The sequence below is a fragment of the Castor canadensis genome, chromosome 4 (assembly GCF_047511655.1).
Source record: "Castor canadensis chromosome 4, mCasCan1.hap1v2, whole genome shotgun sequence".
NCBI classification, from domain to species: domain Eukaryota; kingdom Metazoa; phylum Chordata; class Mammalia; order Rodentia; family Castoridae; genus Castor; species Castor canadensis.
In genome coordinates, this window is record NC_133389.1 from 165,963,515 (window position 1) to 165,981,429 (window position 17,915).

The 17,915-nt window shown below is 51.9% G+C and overlaps 1 protein-coding gene across 13 annotated transcripts in view; it reads right to left on the reverse strand.

Annotated features, from left to right (window-relative positions):
• Window positions 1–17,915, reverse strand: part of Tns1 (tensin 1) — a 212,877-nt gene that overhangs the window by 44,478 nt on the left and 150,484 nt on the right. For all 13 annotated transcript variants that reach the window (XM_074071696.1, XM_074071695.1, XM_074071683.1 and 10 more), the window contains one exon: window positions 10–1,560. In XM_074071696.1, coding sequence (XP_073927797.1) covers window positions 10–1,560 — 1,551 coding nt within the window. The remainder of the gene's footprint in view (window positions 1–9; window positions 1,561–17,915) is intronic.

Here is a 17,915-nt window from a genome sequence, read left to right on the forward strand (position 1 = left end):
GACTCTTACCTGCAACCCGATGGGCCACCAGCCCTTCCAGGTTCAATGGCTCCTCCTCTGGAGTTCGGGACGGGTCTGAAGTCACATCCTTTGGTGGTGGCTGAGGCTGAGCAGTGAGGCCAGGGAGAGAGGCAGGGGGCTGCTGAGGCCCTGGAGGGCCATGGGTGGCTGGAAGGAAGGCAGATGAGGAGGAGGAGGTGGCTGGGCTCTTTGGACGGAAACTCTGGTTGGGCCCAGCTGAACATGGCTGATAATCATAAGGTGAGTAAGACCTGCCAGGAGCAACTGGCTCAGGGGTTCCCATGGAACGCCCACTGGGAATGTAGCCAGATCTGGACTGGGTCAGTGGATGGGACTGGCGGGAAGAGCCAGAGAGGGGCTGTGAGGAGAGTGGGGAAGCCCCTGGCCAGGCCCCAGGGACACTCTGGGACTTGTGCAAGGGGGCAGCAGCTGAGGTGGGCTCCAGGTCCAGCATCAGCATATTGAGGGCTTCAATAGACTGCTCGATCTCCTGCTGGGAGGCTGCCCTTGGGAACTCAGGGAGAGCAGGGATGGGGGGATCTGCCAGTAGCTGGGGGCTGGGCCTGCTGCTGCTGTGACTCTCTAGCAGGGCTCTCTCCTGCTGCCGAGGAGGTGGCAGAAGCTGCTGCTGCTGCTGCTGCTGCCACGAATTCAGGCCCCTCTGCACAGCCTCCCTGCTGCTACCCCCACGGGCTGGAGCAGGGGGCAGCTGGGGCTCAGCATCCGGAAAGGACTGAGAGCGGAACATGCCACTGGGGTCATGGCCATAGTGGGAAGTGGTCACTGGTTGTGACCAGGACGGGTGGGGCCCCTCGTGCTGGTAGCCAGCTAAACCCTCCTGTGCAGAGTAGGAAGGCCGCACTGGGGCTGTGTGGCTGGCATGGGCAGGAGCTGCCCGACTGGCAGACTCGTAAGTGTAGCCCCCACCATTGACCAGAGGTTCTATGGGATATGGTTTGTCCAGACCATTGGTTAATGGGGACAGAGTCTCTGGGTAGCCCCCTTCACTAATGTTGGTGACCCCATCCAGGGATGACAGTGTGCCCATGCTGCCCCCACTGTGCCCATCCTGGTTGGGCAGCTCATCATCCAGGATGTCTGTCTCCCGCTCAGATGCTAAGGCCCCACCGTTGACATGAACCTGAGCTGGGACAATGTGGCGGCCCAAGGAAGACACAGCTGGGCCTCCTGCTGGGCGGGACCTGAGGTGCTGTGCATGATACATGGTGCCTTGCTTCTCTCGCTCTAAGCCAAAGCCACTAAGCAGGCGGTCCAGCTCCTGCTTCTCCTGGGGACTCAGGGCAGCAGGAGCACCAGCAGCCCCTGGGACTGGTTCATCAGTTTTGTCTGTCTTGGTGGAGGCTGTGGAGTTGCCCGAGTCACTGCTCACAGATAGCGTATGCTCCACGTGGTTGGGGGTGGCCGACAGAACAGGACGTGCAGCACTGACTGTCCCAGTACTACCATTCAAGGAATCCTTCTTCTTCACTTTGGCATACAGGCTCCCGTCCAGTGGCCCCTGAGTGTGTCCCACCACTTCTGCAAGGATAGAGCAAGGAAGAGAGCAGGCATCAGTGGGAATTCTCCCAGGAAAAGAGCTACCAATTCCCATTCTCCAGGTCCCAAACCTTGTCTCACCACCCAAAAGGGCAAGGGGAAGGACAAAAGACCCCCACCCAGGCTGTGGGGCAGAGCCCTCAACAACACCCAGCTTCAGGGATAGGCAGCAATGCAGAGGATCAAGCAAATTGCCCTTGTCCCAAGCCCAGCAAGCACTAGCATTTCACCAGTTTCCTGGCCACAGAGGCATGAATTAGTCCTTGGGCCTCAGTGTTCTCATCTGTGAAGTGGGGATAACAAAATCAGGTTGAACCAAATGAAATACTCAGGGAGCACACAGTGTTTCAAATAGAAATGAGCTGTCACATGTCATGCGCTGAGACCAGTGCCAGTGGTCTCACTGACATCAACAGCTAGGAGTCATACCACTGTCATTATGAATACCATTAACTACTGGAGGGTGATATCCAAAACACAATCAACCCCTCCTCCACCCCATTTCAGAATGCTTGCCCCTGCTTCCATTCCTACAATTCCTGCTCTGGGTTAGAGACAGAGGTCGGGAGAGGTAAGCATTGCCTTGACCACACATGGAGGTGTAAGCATAGAGAGCCAGGCCTCCTGAGGACAGCTGTCCCACAAGATTGCCTGGGAGTCTGGGAGGGTGAAAGGGGGTGCCCTATGCAGAACTGCCTCCGTGAGGAGGGGGCAGAAGCGAGGACCATGTGGGGTACTGAGGCAGGAGGTCCAAGGTGCACGGCAGAGGGGAAGCATCTCAGGGACGGAGAACACAAAAGCAGAGGTCTTCCTCAGGGAGAGCTGTCTTTGTCTGCAGACAGCTCTGGAGACCCCAAAGAGCAACACTTTCTCTGAAAGGAAAAAGTGAGTGTTGAGTGGCTCCGCGCCAGAGGGCTGACTCAGGACTTCCCCGCCCAGAGCAGCTCAGTGATTTCACACCCTGTACAGTCAGCAGCCCCAGCCTCCAGCCCCCCACCCCCACGCACACGCAGGCACACACACCTCTCCCCTCTCTCCAATCCAGGGCCCCAGTTGGCAGGGAGAAAAGCCCCCTCCCAAAGACTGCACCAACTCCAGCCGGGACACCCACAGTTACACACACAACCAGACACCAAGACAACCAGAGACACAGACACACCACCCAGAAATCAGCCAAATAAGAAACACCCAGACGTGCATTCCCTGGCGGCCCACACAGCACTGAGAAATATGGCCGAAAAGCCTGGGTGTGGGCATGCGCGCGTGCGAGCACCAGCAGCAGCCAGAGGGCTACTGGTGATTGGCAGCTCCATGTGCCAATCACATTGCTGGGCACTTCGCACGTGCGTTATTTCTCGTCCATGACTCAGGTAGGATTCTGCCTAAAGATGGAGAAACAGAGGCTCGGAGAGGCAAAAGGATTGATTTGCAAATACACAGTACCCGTTAAAGCAAGGCCTTAAATCAAACTAATTTACTTTAAAGACCACAAACTATGTTTTATGCTACTCTTGTCATCTCTCTCTCTCTCTCTCTCTCTCTCTCTCTCTCTCTCTCTCACACACACACACACACACACACACACAGAAGAATAAACACACAAAAGGCAGGAATATCCCAAAATAAATATTTAAATTTAAAGCCACAAACATTTCAAAAAATACAAATATTCTTACCATGCCTAAGGATCAGCCCCAGGCCAGAAGTGAAAGCCTCTAAAAATAAACCCTCATACAGAAGCCCATGGAAAAACAAGTGATCAGACAACCACAAAACAGGAACATCCCAATCAACACACACACACACACACACACACACACACACACACACACACACCCCACAGGCCAGCCAAGTCACCCAAGAGTTTGCATTCAGATGCCTTCCCAGGCCATGAGTCCCCCTCTACACACATACACCCTAGGGGTTGGATGCTCTGCCCATTCCCTGAACTCTGTAAAGCCACATCTCTGCCCTCAGTTTTCTCTGAGGCTTTGGAATCTCAGCCAGCAGCCAGCCCAAGTGACACAGGGCCAGAGTGTTGTCATGACAGCCCAGGGCTACCAGGGCTGGGGGCTGGACTGAACTGGAAAGGAGCTTGGGCTGAGATGTGTGCCAAATCTTTCCCAAGCTGCCCTGTGTCCAGGCATGGCTGCCTCTCCAACTCCCCTGTCATCATCACCAAAGGGGTCCAAGCTGCAGGGAGAAAGAGGCTGCCTTTTGTTCCTGTCTCTCCAAGAACTTGCTACACCAAAAAGAAAAGGACTCGGCAGGCTGTTTCCAGAGGGGGAAAGTACTAATGACAGGAGGTTGTTACTTAGTACGGGTACAGTCCCCTAGAGGATGGGCACATCAGACCAGTAAGGAAATGCTGGCTTTGCTTCCTTCTGGGCCAGGAAGGCTGCAGGACCTGTCTCTCTCTCTCTCTCTCTGTGTGTGTGTGTGTGTGTGTGTGTGTGTGTGTGTTGATTGGGATGTTCCTGGGCCAGTGCTGCTCTCCATCCTGTGCAGAGCACAGACTGTGTGCCTAGTGGCTTCCCCACTCCCACTTAAACACACAGACCTTGAGAGCCACTCGGCACAAACCCAATCTGAGGCCACTCCAGCATCTGCCTACTGATTCATAAGAGTTTTCATCAGAAGAGCTTAGAAAGTAGTCCCCACGGCAGGAGGAAGAATTCACATTGCTTCTACCTAATACTCAATATCCTGGCCCTTCCTTGCCCTTTCTGGCCAGGCCTCACTTGCCATCGATTTCAAAAACTGTCAATATTAAACTTGTTCTACCATGTAATGTATCCCCACGTGGGCTACTGTTTGCAGCCACATCAGAAACAGTACCTCCAAGCCACTAGGCTTACTAAGAAAATCGAAGAGGTGTAAATTATTTAATTAAGTCTTGTTTGCTGAATGCAAATGAAAATGTCTCTTGCTGTCCTCAAAGAAGGGGTCAATTTGCTCCTGACTGCTCAGTGCCAGCCACAAGGGCCATGAGCTCCAGGCCAATCCACACCATTGTTGAGTTGTCCTCCCCTTGTATCAAGGGCAGGATCAAGGGCACTTGGGTCTGCCCAGCCCCCAGGACAGCTCTGCTGACCACCCAGCATGGGAATGTGACTTGTACCCCTCCTCCTCTTGCAGAGAGCAAGGTCAGTGCCCCAGCTCCCACCTCAGCAGACACGCTCCTCACTCCGTTCTGCCTTAGCATCATGGCCACATTAAGAGCTATTTACTGGGACCACAAGAAGCCGGAACACAATGTTGGTTTCAATCTATCAAGGCAGGAGAGCAAAAGAGAGAGGCAGATGGAATGAGGACAAGGAGAGAAATAAAGTGAGGAGAGGGGCTTATAAGGGACTGGCTTTAAGGCTCTTAAGCCATCAGAGCCATCTGTCCAAGTCCCAGCAGCCTCCATGGGATGGGCCAGTTCAAGTAAAGGCACCTGAGATGGAAAGGAATTTGTGGTTCAGAGGGAGAGGTGTGGGATAGAAAGAAGGTCTGACTGGGCGGGGGTCATGGGTGACATTGTAGTAGAGGAATTAACCACAGCAGAAACACAGGTTGCAGGCAACCCAAGGCAGAGAGCCCCCAACCCCCAGCCTGGGCCAGCCTGGACATCCTGTGACACAGGCCATCACTGGCCCATTTCTCAAGGCTCCACTTGCCTTGTCTGAATGTGCCTTCCTGTTGTTCCCAACAGCTGCTGGGAGCCCCCAACTCTGCCCTTGATACTCAACTTGGTTGCATGCAACACAGGACCCTTTTTCCACTGAGGCAGGGATCCAGATGTGCAAGTCATGCTTTTGGAAGGATGCGAGGGACATCCCAGATGACTTGAATGTGGACCTACTTCCTGACATCCCCCACCCCCACCCCAGCAATACACTCTGTGGAGGTGTGTAGCACCTCCTGTATCCTGGTCAAGGAAGGCGTATCCATCTGATGATATATTGAAAAAGAGCAGAAGAAATAGTGGGGGATGCCAAGGGTACAGGGTCTAAGGGTAGTGTTTTCTAATTCTGATGTTAAGAACCTTCCCCCAGAATTATTAAAAACATAGAATCCAGGACCTGGTCCCCAGAGACTTCCACTGAGAGTCCAGGGCTGGGGACCAATGGCTCAGCCATGAAGAATAAAAGGTGCCAGCCTTTCTGAGAAAGAAGCCCCTATCATGGCGAGGGCTCCAAGAGGAGAGACCCCTCTCTAAGCAACCAGCAGATCTGTTTGGAATAGTGAATGATTTATTAAGGTTTTCAGGCTGGGGCCCTGCATGATAAAAAGTCCTTTGGGTCCATGTCAAGCAAATAACAATTTATTAAAATACATTACCCAGAGCAGCAATGACCAACCAACATGGAAGAAAAATCAATGCAATGGCAGGAGGAAGAAGCACCGTGCCCACCCTGAACACAGGCAGTTTGGAGACAAACAGGGGTCTCAGGGGAGAGGGACTCTCCATTCCTTAAGTAAGAGTTGGGAAACCGAAGGTCACGTGCACCCAGAGGTAGGTGAGAAGAAGAGGCAGCCAAGATAGCAAGTTCAGGATGTATTAGGGGTTTAGCCACAGACTCTGTGACAACCCTTGGGGAGGCAGAGACTAGGGCTGGGGCAAATGAGGGAGCCGGCACATGGGGCTGGATACCAGGAAGGTGGTTCCGAAGAGGAGACAGAGGTGAAATGTGCCCTCCCACCTACCTCCATACCTAGCACACACATCATTCAGAAAGATGCTCCCCACCTTAATGGCCCAGTCAGCTTGCATCAACCACTTAATCACTTGGAGCCTGTCAGTGAAGGTCTGGATGCTTACTTGCAGGTTTGCTGCGTGATAGGATTTGGGAGCTAAGGACCTGGACCTGGAGCGGGCCTGGTATATACAAGCACTCTCTGCTCTTCCTCTCTCTCTGTCCTCTGCTTCCCATTCTCCAACATCTCTCATCGCCCACAGAGTGAAGCCTAACCCCCTTGCTAGACATGCCAGACCTTTTATCATCTACCTTTTGTAGCCTCCACTTTGCTGTCCTCAATACCCCAAACATCCTCCACTCTATTCTTACAAAGCTATTTATATGCTCTTCCTGCTCTGTGTCTTGGCATATGCCATCCCCTCTCCTGAACACCCTTCCTCACCCTGCCCAAGGCTACCAGCTTCCCTGGCAAACCTCTTCCTCCTCCTTCAGACTCAGCCTTGACTCTTCTAGGAGCCTCCCATCATGGAGGCTCTTTCCTGCTGCCCTCCAAACTCACTCACACTCTGCCATATTCCTGCTTCCTCTTGCAGTTTTCTCTCCTGTGGGTCCCACTGCATAATTATTGCTGAAGTCTGTGTCTGTCCTCTCCACTAAGCCAAGTGCTCCCTGAGGAAGGGCCTTTATTCCTCTCTCTCTCCCTAGGCCTGGTTCCCAGAGGTGCCATGCACAGTGTAGTCTGTATGAATGGAGCCAGTTGGAGCTCAGTGTCACCCTACCTGGCTGTGCAGGACAGTCCCTTGGAGTTCAGAGCTGGCACATACTAGGTGTCCTATAAAAGCTTCTTTCACTCCATTAAGTAGCCCTAAAAGCTTTATACACTCCTGTCAGCCACCAGGATATCTTCTTCCAATGTAACCAGTGGAAAATCAGTAGGCGGGCCCCGAGTTATTCCCAAAGGGAAGGGAAGGGAAGGAGTGGCACCTCAGCCAAAATATCTGAGAGGTGGGTGTTCCTCATATTCTGCAGTACAGGCCAGGCACAGTGGAGGTCCTTATAAACTGCCTGAGTCAAAGTCCACCCCATGCATCGACCATGGACCTCCCTGGTCACACTACAGGCCAGTGAACATTAACTTCCCTAGGCCAAGGACCTCTTGGGGTATTCAATGACATCGTAGAATATTTATTTTTTAAACGCACATGCACACACACACTTTGCACCCAATTCTGAGGGGTAATGGACACCCCAAAGTATACTCATCTAAAAGTTAGGCTACTGTACCCCTCTGTCACTCAGGGCTTGTATGATGAGTGCTAGGCTCCATCCAGAAGTGGGAGAGCACATAGGACAGGAAAGAAGCCTTCCAGCCAGGAGGCCAGAGAAGCACCTGGGCCGGAGTAACCCCAACAGGTTGTAACCAGCCTGGGGAGGTTAATGAGAGACAGATGTAGATGAAGAGGGCAGAGAGAAGCACAGCACATGGTTCCAGCAAGCTCCAGAGCTCCTAAGATGGCCTGGTCCAGGCAGCAGGGACCTCCTGGGTGCAGTCTGTGACTGTCCTGGACTCTGCCCAGGCTGACCTCCCATCCCAAAGTGAGCCAGGAGTGAGGCAGCCTTTGTTTGGTACAGCCTACAGAGAGCTCTGGAAATTTCTAAAGGGGAAGGAGCACCCTCAGGGACTCTGAAGAATTAGGAGTTGAAGTACAATCCCCAAGCTTCTGAAGGGGAACTGCAGAGAGGAGACAGCTCCTGAAACAGGGAAGAGGGCAGGAGACAGGTGCCTCCCAGGAAGTCTAGGTGCATGTTGGGAGATGTCCACTAATACAACTCAGACAAGCATGTGGCCTTGGGTCCCTGTGGGCAGGAAGCAGATGAGTTCAGGTATGCAAAATAACCCATCTTTTTTCCTGCTTCACTTGAGAATGGCCCCACTACATTTTCAGAGAGTAAACAGAAGGGAAGATTTTTCTCAAGGCTACTATTAACCTTTTCACAGGTGGCTATGTCCTCTGTGCATGTGACTTCAGCAGTGTCACCTACAAACCTGCCTCTGTGGATACAGAGAGGGTGGGCAAGGTGGGCTTTTTTTGCTGAGGCCAAGAAAGAGGGGCCCAGTGTCCAAATGCAGTTGTGCCTGAACTTGGGGCACTAAAGGTGGGAAAATCAGCTTTCACTGAAAAGAAAACTAGAGCTTCTCAGTCCTGCTCCATTTTGTGGCTTTCCCTCTGCTCCAGGCCCTCAGAGCAGCAGAGCTGGGACCTCCAGGGACCCCAAGTCAACTAAGCAAAGAGAGTATTTTGAAAGTCTTGAGCCCTTTAGAGCTCATGGGCCTGCAAGGCTCAGTTCCCCATTTTACAGGCTGACAGTGAAGTTCGGCAGGCTCAAGGGACCACCAAGGTCACCCATCAAGGTCAGCCAACATGGACTCCTGGCTCCAAGTGTAGTGCTCCTTTCCCTATGGAGCATAAAGGTATAAACAGCTAGAGGGATGGCGGCAGGGAGGGGAGGAGGGAAGACAGACTCTCCAGCTATAACAGCCGACCAAGAACCTCAGGACAATATGACATATGGTGCTTCAGTCCAGTAATGGTGACAGATGTATCCCCGGGTCCTCCTTAGGAAGGAGGAAGGCGCTATTTCCAGAAAATATCTTACTTGTATTCATACTGTGCCCACCAAAGGGAGGGAATAAGGGCACAACACCTGATTGTTACCATGATCTTTATTTCAGACCCAAGGGACCCAGGCCTGGAGGGCAAGTGACCTGCCCTGGTGACACACCTGCAGGACAAAAGCAAGCTCCCTAGCCAGCCTCATGACGCTGGCCTGGCCTGCAGCTCCCCAACCAGTGCTATAACCTGAGCCTGATGCACCCACTCCCCGCCTTTGCCTATGGGGCACCAGATAGCGCAGGACACCCAGGACGGTAAAAATAGCTCCCAAGCCCACAACAACTCGAGACCTTCTCTGCCAGGCCAGGACACCGCCTGGGCACTCAAAGAGCCTTGGCCAGGGGGCCATGAAGCCGCCAAGATCCCTGCCAATGAGGTGGGGAGAAAGCTGTGAATGGGAACCCGTGGGAGGGCACTGGGGAGTCCCAAAGCTTGGGCGACAAAAGGGGGGCATTAAAAATAATGTCTCACAGGCCTATCCAGGCTTCTGCTACATTCCCTCTGTCTCCCCCGTTCCCACCCAAGATGAACCACTACCCCAGACAACTTAGGACAACTTCAGCCCACTGCCCTCCACCTCCAGCCAGAAGGCTAAGGCTCTACATGGCTCGGGAAGGAAGTCCAGGAGCAGACAATGAGGTCTGCCACATCTACATCCAAACGCATTCAGTGACTCAAGCCCTGCTCAGCCTCACCCCCTTCCCAGGTCAGGTCCAAGGGACACCTCGACTCCCAAGCAAAAGTGCCCCCCACTCCGGGTCCACGACAGAACCACAGGGACACACACAGGAGAAATAGCTGCCTAGCCACACTTACCCTCTGGACGGAGACAAGAAAGGCCTCCAGGGAGAAGCGCTCTGATTTGTTCCTTGTGCCTCAAGTTTCAAATAATTCCTACATGGCTGCAGCTCCCAGCACTGTCTGTGTCCTACTCAGGCTCCTCGGACTGTCAGGGGTGGGAGGAGCCAGTGCCGCCTGCACACACACACACACACACACACACACACACACACACCCCACTCCCTCCCTCCCTCTGCTCTGGAGCTCGCTCTCTCCCCCTCTCGGCTCACTCTGCCTCACTCTGGCTTGTAGGAAGCCAGTGGGATAAAACTCTGTCTGTAATTTCAGCCAGCTGGGTCCCCAGGGTTTCACTTATCATCCTGCAGCTATGTAGTTCTTGAATGACATCACAGTGGCTTCCCAAGTCCTTGAGCCCAAGTGAGAAGTGGCCAGCCCCGACCCCAGCTCACCCTCCTCCAGCCCAGTAACCCAGCAACAGGACATCAGGATGTGGACGGCCCAGCTAAGTCCCAGCCCAGCCCAGGATAGCTCGGCCCACTCCATCCCAGGCACACAGCCCCACACCCTCAGCAGCTCCAGACCCCAGAAGATAAGCAGGAAGAGAGGACTTGGGACCCCACTGATACTGAGCCCAGAGCAGATAGGCAAGGGTACCAGGGCCAGGGAGAAAGGAGAATTCTATGAGGGGACTGAAATATATTTCCCCAAATTTTCCACATTTTTTTCTGTTCTCAGCAAAAGGAAGGCAGAACAGATGACAATAATTTTCCAGCTGCTGAACAATAAGGTGGAAATTTTTTTTATCCCTTTCTCTGCTCCCCCAGCCCGACCCAGTGCAGAGTGTAGGAGCCAGGACACTTCATAGGTTTAGAAGAGGGAAAAGGGGAAAAAAAAAAAAAAACCCACAACCCTTGTACTTCCTAGACAGGGTCTAGGAGGGGGACGGGGCCCACAGAAAAGTTGTCAGTGCAAGGCTTGGATTCTGGCCAGCACCTTGACACTTTCTGAGGCTCAGCTCTGGAATGCCAGCACGTGTCTGGCTGGGGACATTGACTCTCCTGGCCACCTGAGATCCTGAGTTGACTGGCTATTGCTGTCCTCTTTGTTCCCATCTGTGGAAGTCACGAATGGCAGAGAGAAGAACTTTTCACAGGGTAGGGATATCCACCCTCATCCCCCAACCACTCAGGTCTGAGATAGAACACTCAGCCAAAACCCAGGCAGCTGCCTTCAAGTTCCCACCATGAGCTGGTCGGCCCTAAAGTGCCAGAAATCCCCAACTGAGAGAATCCAGTCCCTAGATCACAACTCTTATTTGTATGAGTTGAGTCTCCCAACCCAATTCCCAGACTTGATAGGAGGTAGCCTGGGATTTGCAGCCAGGCCAGTGGGAGCCTGACTTCTCCTTCCAGGAGGGCCCCAGGTAGCTTGGAATCCCAAAGTGCCCATCCCACACTGGTGGCCAGACCTTCACAGCCAGGGATCGTGCTATAGGCTCAGAAGGGAGAGCCCTTCTACTTTCCCACCTTCATCTGTGCACCAGGAACCACACACTACACCCTGCAGCCCTCCCCATACCAGTCACTCTCCAGCTGCTGCTTCTTAAAAAGAGAAATAAGAGATGAAACAAAAATGTCACTCAGTGCCCCATATGAAGGCCACCACCCTGCCTTCACTGACAAGATGGAAGCGGGGAGGGATAGCCCAGTGTCACAGACTTCATTGTTTTGGCAGTGCTGGGGATCGAATCCAGGGCCTCAAATACGGTAGACAAGTACTCAACCACTGAACTATACATCCCAGCCCTCACAGCCTTTAAAGAAACCATTAAGAATGGGAAGAGGATAGGTGCGATAATACATACCTATAATCCCAGCTACTCAGAGGCAGAGAGGTAGGATGGTCACAGTCCAAAGTTAGCCCAGGCAAAAGAGATAACATAAGGCCCTATCTGAAAAATAGACTAAAAGATAAAGGGCAAGGGATGTGCCTCTACTTGTGGTAGAGCACAAGTGTGAGGCCTTGAACTCAATCCCCAGTACCTAAAAACAAAAAAAAAAGAAAGAAAGAAAGAAAAAGAAAAGGAAAGGAAAGGACAAAAGGAATGGGGAGGGAAAAGGAGGGCAAAAAAAGGGTCCTAAACCTCAGGCTCCAAACTGGGGAAGGCCCTGCAACGACCCCCTCCCCATCTCCATAGAGCCTTCTAGAACTAACCAACACATCATAGGCTCCTGAAAGGGTTTGGATACCCACTCTACCCACCTATCCCTACCCAGATCCACCCATAATAGTGTTAATAGTGTTAAACTAGACTTCATTTGTCCATCTGAATACCATCTGTATTATTTTGTAAATTATTAAAATAAACTTAACTTAAACTAGTTCTAAGCATCAATATCCATAATACTGCAGATTTTATGTGCAAAGTATATACGTTTTCTCTGTTATGCATTGACATAGGTACTCTTGAAATCACTCATATATAATTAGCAGCCTGGCTCACATACCATACTATGGAAAACACCATCATACAAGAGCTCCTGCAAGTGGAGGCCCAATCCAGGGCTTCTCTACCACCATACAGGTTCAGGCTGCTCTGAAGTCCCTGGGGAATTTTATAAAAATCCTGAACCCCTGACTCCACCCTAGACCTCCAGGGGCAGAGCTTTCAGAGGTGGGGTTGGAGTCTAAATTTTAAAACACTCCCCAGCTAAGAATAGCAGGCCACCAGGTTTTGGCAAAAACTGTTCATAGCTGAACCTAAACACTTCCAGTTATATAACCTCACTGTCCCCCAAGAAGAGCCCGTTTCATCTTTAGATGGCAGAAACAGCTGGATCACAGACCAACATGAGAAAAAACACCCTGGTGGCCTTTTACATCAACTGTTCTTATAGTGACCTTTGGGGTGGCTCATCCACTGAGCTCCCCCTCCCCCAATTCTGTCCATTCAACTCAGAGAGGGGAAAAGTTTCCTACAACCCAGGGCCACTGGCTCCCAGAGGGACATTTCCCACTGCCAGATCCAGTCAGACACCCTGAAGCAGACGATTCAAAGGGCACTGAGAGCCCCAGCACAAAGACCCACAAACATCTCCAGGTCCAGCAGTGAAAAGCAGGTGAAATCCTGGAGCGTAATTCCACAGTGGAGAAGCACTTCCCATCTACAGGTCAAATGAGTTGTCCACCCTCTCCAGGACACCCTGTACCAGCCCACCCAACTGGAAACAATGCCTCCCTCGGCCACCCCCTTGATAAAGTGTTTTTTGGGTTTTGTTTTATCCTCTTTTTCTTTCCCCAGTGCTGGAGATGGAACCCAGGGCCTTGTACATGCTAGGCAAGCACTCAACCACTGAGCTACATCCCCAGCTCAGTCACTATTTTGGGAGGCCTGGCTCCTTCCTGTCAAGTTCTTTATTTTCACTGACAGGTCAAGAAGCATCTTCCCAGGCCTAGCTCTTTGCTCTTTCTCTTCAGAGACAAAATGGCTGAGTGTTTTGGTTTCTAGCAGCCCAGTGGATGGAACAGAAGTAGGAAACAGAGCAGTGTTCCCAGTGAAGGGTGACCTCATGGCCTACAAATGAGAGAGGTAAGGTCAGCAAAGATGAGGAACTTGGGTCAGGGGTAAGCAATATCAGGTGACCAGAGATCCTCACCCAGGCCATGTGTCCCAGGACATAGGGCCATATACAGGGATGTTTTGGGTTACCACATCAGAAGAAATGGTATTAGCAAGTAGTGAGTAGAGTCTGGGAGGGGGGTAAGGTTTGCCAAACTACCTACAATGCACAGAGCAGCCTCCACAATGAGCAGTTCTCCACTCCAAAATGCCACCGGTGCCACAGCTGAGAAGGCCTGAGCTAGCAGGAGGGAAGAGGGAATACAGGGTGGGAGACCCAGCTCTGGACACAGACACCCGAGTCCTGGATTCTCGTTCCAATGAGCTCACTAATACACTGCTTGACCTTAGACAAGTCATTTCCTTTTCCTGGGCCTCAGTTTCCAAAGTGGTAAAATGAGGCAGGAAGTGGAGGAAAACTTCAGGTTCTAAGAAAAGCCATCAAGGGGGTGGAAGGCATCTTGGAAGGTGTGGGGAGGAAGGGGGTATCCCAGACAGACTTGGTGTCAAAGTGTGGGAGGCCCAGAGAGAGAGGGAAGAAGGGCCTGCTACCTGGGCTAGGTGTCCTGTGCAGTACAAACATTTTCCCAGAGTCCCACAGGACCTCCTCCCCATACTAGCCCAGGGCACCTAAATAACCATAATAGCCCAAGGCTATAGGAGCTGGGCAGGCTGTGAGATGTCACAGGACCCAGAAGGCAGCAGATAAGGCCAGCTCAGGAGCATGTTCCCTGAGAGTGGGAGAGGCACAAGATGCTGGGATTGTTCACTCAGGAAAGGGACTGTCAACTCCCAGTCAGATGTCCACACTGAATGAAGGGCAGAGGGCCATCTACCCACTGCTCTCCTGTCTCTCCCCATCCCTGCTGCTCCCAGCACAGACACATCTCCAGGGCATCCTTACTCAGGGAGGATGGAGAGAGAAGCTAAAGGGGGCGCTGTGGGACTTGAGGAGCAAAAAGGAATGAGAACAAAATGGAACAAGGCCAGTAAGTCATTATCCATATGCCTGCACTTGAACAATACCTCTCGTTGGCTTCCACAACGGCCTTTCCAGGTAGACTCCCAGAAAGATACCTGCTCACCTAGCAGATAAAGCAACTGAGGCTCACTCAGTCAGACTCAGGCGCACTTGTTCTTTCTGCTTCCCGGAGAAGAAGCACCAACAAGAAATAAGATAAAGGAGACAGAAGGCTAGGGCTAAGCAGAAAGGAACAGAGACTGACAGTGAGATAGATCACATGCTGGTTTGGAACCACAGAACCAAACACCAACAGCCAGGTGCAAGCCTGCTGTCTCCACTAAAGTGGTTCCCTAGGAATAGTACACATCTACCTGATGACACTCCCAGGGGGCCACAGGGCACTTCTAGAAACGCACGGGCTACAGACTCAGAGCAGGCTTACATCCCTCAATCACAGACCTTCTATACTGGGTCCATCTCCACTCTTTACTCACCCTGGCCCATTCTCTCAGCCTCCACACAGGACTGGTTACCAGGCTGGCTGGAAAGCTTTGTAACTATAGCCCCCACCCTGGAGGGAGGGGGCGTGGGCTGGAGGGGGGTTCTGTGCACAAGAGGGGTGTAGTGTGCAGAGGGGTCAATGTGGTTTATGCATGAGAGGGTGTGGGAAAGGTAGAGAATCTGGGTGGTCTTCACTTCCTTTCCCAAGCTGGTCCATCCAGGGACAATAGGAAGCAACCCTCACTGACCCCCAAAGGCCTCACTGGAGCACAATCAAGGTTGGGAGACAGGAGCCCAGACACCTGCCCCAGCCCTCACACCCCAGGACAAGTGCTCACCTGGTCCTCAGAGGTTTTCACGCTATGTCCAGACAGGGTAGCGGGGTGGGGAGGAAGGGAAGGAGAGATGTGAAATGCTTTGCACTTTCATATCAAAATCTGACCTCATCACCCCTAGAGAAAGAAGAGCACAAGCATCAAGAACTCTTGGCTGCTTGCAGTAACCTTCACATATTCAAAGCGATACAAGATGAAAGTCTTAGACAAGCAGCAGGGCGCTGCCTGCTGTCAAGATGTGAAGGCTGGGTGGTCAGAAATTGAGGCCCCACCCACCAGAGCAGGTGAAAAGGCCTGGAGTAGGCAAGCCATGGTCAGCAGCCTGGACACAGCAGAGCTGGAGGGAGCAGTCCACAGGTCCAGTCAGCACAGGATGCCTGCGTCCCTGGGAGATAGTCTTATGGGTACAAATAATGCCAAGAAAGGGAAGGACAAGAGATAAGGGAGTGTGCGGCAAGACACCCGAGTCCTGCACCAGAGAACATGCAGTCTATGCACAGAGAATATGTTAGGCCTTCTAGAACCCTTAGAAGTTGCCTTGAGCCATAAGCCAAGGTCAGTCAACCCACGTAGACAGACTCACGAAATGGGAAGATTCGAGACAAGCAAGTCTTGCTACCTACTTCATTTTCTTACCTCCCCACGGCTGTCAGACTTTCTTCCCTCCTGCTGCAGCTAAAACCCGCCCCTCCCACTCTATCCATCTCTAACCAGCAGCTGTGTAACAAATGGAAGCCAAGCATGATGGCACATGCCTGTAATCCTGGCACTGGTAAGGCTGAGGCAGGAGGATCAGGAGTTCCAGGTCAGTCCAGTGTAGACTGCATAGCAAGACCCTGGCTCACCTACCTCCCAAAACAATGAACTTAGAGAAAGTGTCATCTGGTAGCAAAAGCAGCAAACTGAAGTCATGGCAGAGTTCTAAGGGACCATCTTGAGTGGCTCTTGGTTTACTTCTCTGAGCAGTGAGAGTGTGCACTTAGGTCAACCCCTGCAGCCCTGCCCAGCTCTGGATGCTCAAGGACCCAACTCAGAGATGCCACTCAGCAAGGCCTTTTGGGCTCTGCACCTGTCTCCCCTTTCGTGCCAGTCCTGCCTGAGTGGCTCCAGGCCCCAAATCTATTTCTGTGGCAGCCAGGGAGCTTGGGGTGAGGACAGGACTGGTCACTTACAGGAAGTCTGCAAATACCCGCCAGCCTGCAGGGTCCCAAGGGCCACACAGGGCAATGAAGAGGCTGATTTATTTCCATCGGTGAAATGCTGAAACTTAATCCCTGAGCAAGCTGACTGGGAAGACAGCAATGGTGGCTCCCACCAGAGCAGAATTAGCAAGCCCCCAGACTCCCATGCCTCCTGGCTAGGGCTGGCAAGGAGAGGGGATAAGAGAGAAGGCCAGGCTTGACCAGCTAGGCCACTGGGGCTCCAGCTATCTCCCCTTTTACCCCCCAGCTGGCCTCTCCCTAGCCTCCAGGATGCAGGAACAGCAGTAGGCAGAGCAAGATAGGCTGGGTTCCCTTTTTAACTGGGTTCCCTAGGAATGGTTTCTCATTCTGCATGGGGTTGGACTGGAGGAAACAGGGCTCTTCAGGACTCCTGTCCTTGGGAAAAAATGATGAGACGAGCCATGCTGATGAATAGTGGGTATCAGAATCCAGCTCCACCCCCACCTGGCTGTGTAAACATCAATAGGTAGCTTAACCTCTCTGTGCTTGTTTCTTCATGTGTGAAATAGCAGCTCACAGGAAAGTCATGAGGAGTAAGGGGACTCAGGTGTTTTCAGGGCCTCACACAGGGAGTGTTCACATAGAAGGGCTGGGTGGATTCTCCTCCCAGTCCCAACCCAGCTGAGGTGTCAGTTATCACAAGCCTTAGGGAAGCCAATTTGTCACCGCATATCAACACTGTGTATTGCATATATTCTTCCAAGCAGCAATGTGTCCTAAAGACTTGCACAAATATGCAGTGTGATTCATGACAGCATTTTCTGGAAACAGAAGATTAGAAATAACCTAATTGTCCATGTTGGTTAGTTAGTTTACAAAAATACTAGTTAATAAGACAGTACATAGGTACAGTGGAATATTATGCAGCTAAAAACTGAGAAGACTCTTTCTTATGTGCTATTTGAAAAGAGCTTCACAGTATACATTTGATGGAAAAGCTTGTGGTAAAAGCCAAATCCTTACAATGGCTATCAGACCCTAAGTGACCTGGTCCTCATTACCTCTGACCTCTCTCCTATTAGAACCTCTACTTCAGTCACACTAACCCCATTGCTGCTTCTCAAACATTTCAGGTGGCTTCCTGCCCCAGGACCTTTGCACTTGCTGTTCCCTCTACCTGGAACATCTTTCCAGATATGTGCTTGACTGACTCTCGCTCCCTTCAAATCTTTGCCCAAATGTCCCCTTATCAGTGAGGCCTAGTAAAATTTCAACTCACCATTCCAGCCCCCCATTCCCAATCACCCTTGCTCTGCTTCCAGAGCATTCATCCCCTTCTAAGCCACTCTATCATTTCCTTATTATGTGTTTTTAGCTTTTTATTGTCTGCCTTCCTCCATCAGAATAGAACTCCCCCAGGGAAGGAATCTTTGTTTCACTCACCGTGCTGTCCTCAGCACCTAGAACAGTGACAGCCGGCACTCAGTCAATATTCGTTGAATGAATGAATGAATGAATGTGTGAGAACAGCCCACATACCAAAGAACACGGGATCTGGGGTTTCCTCTCCTCCTCTTCTTCCTCCTGTAATCAC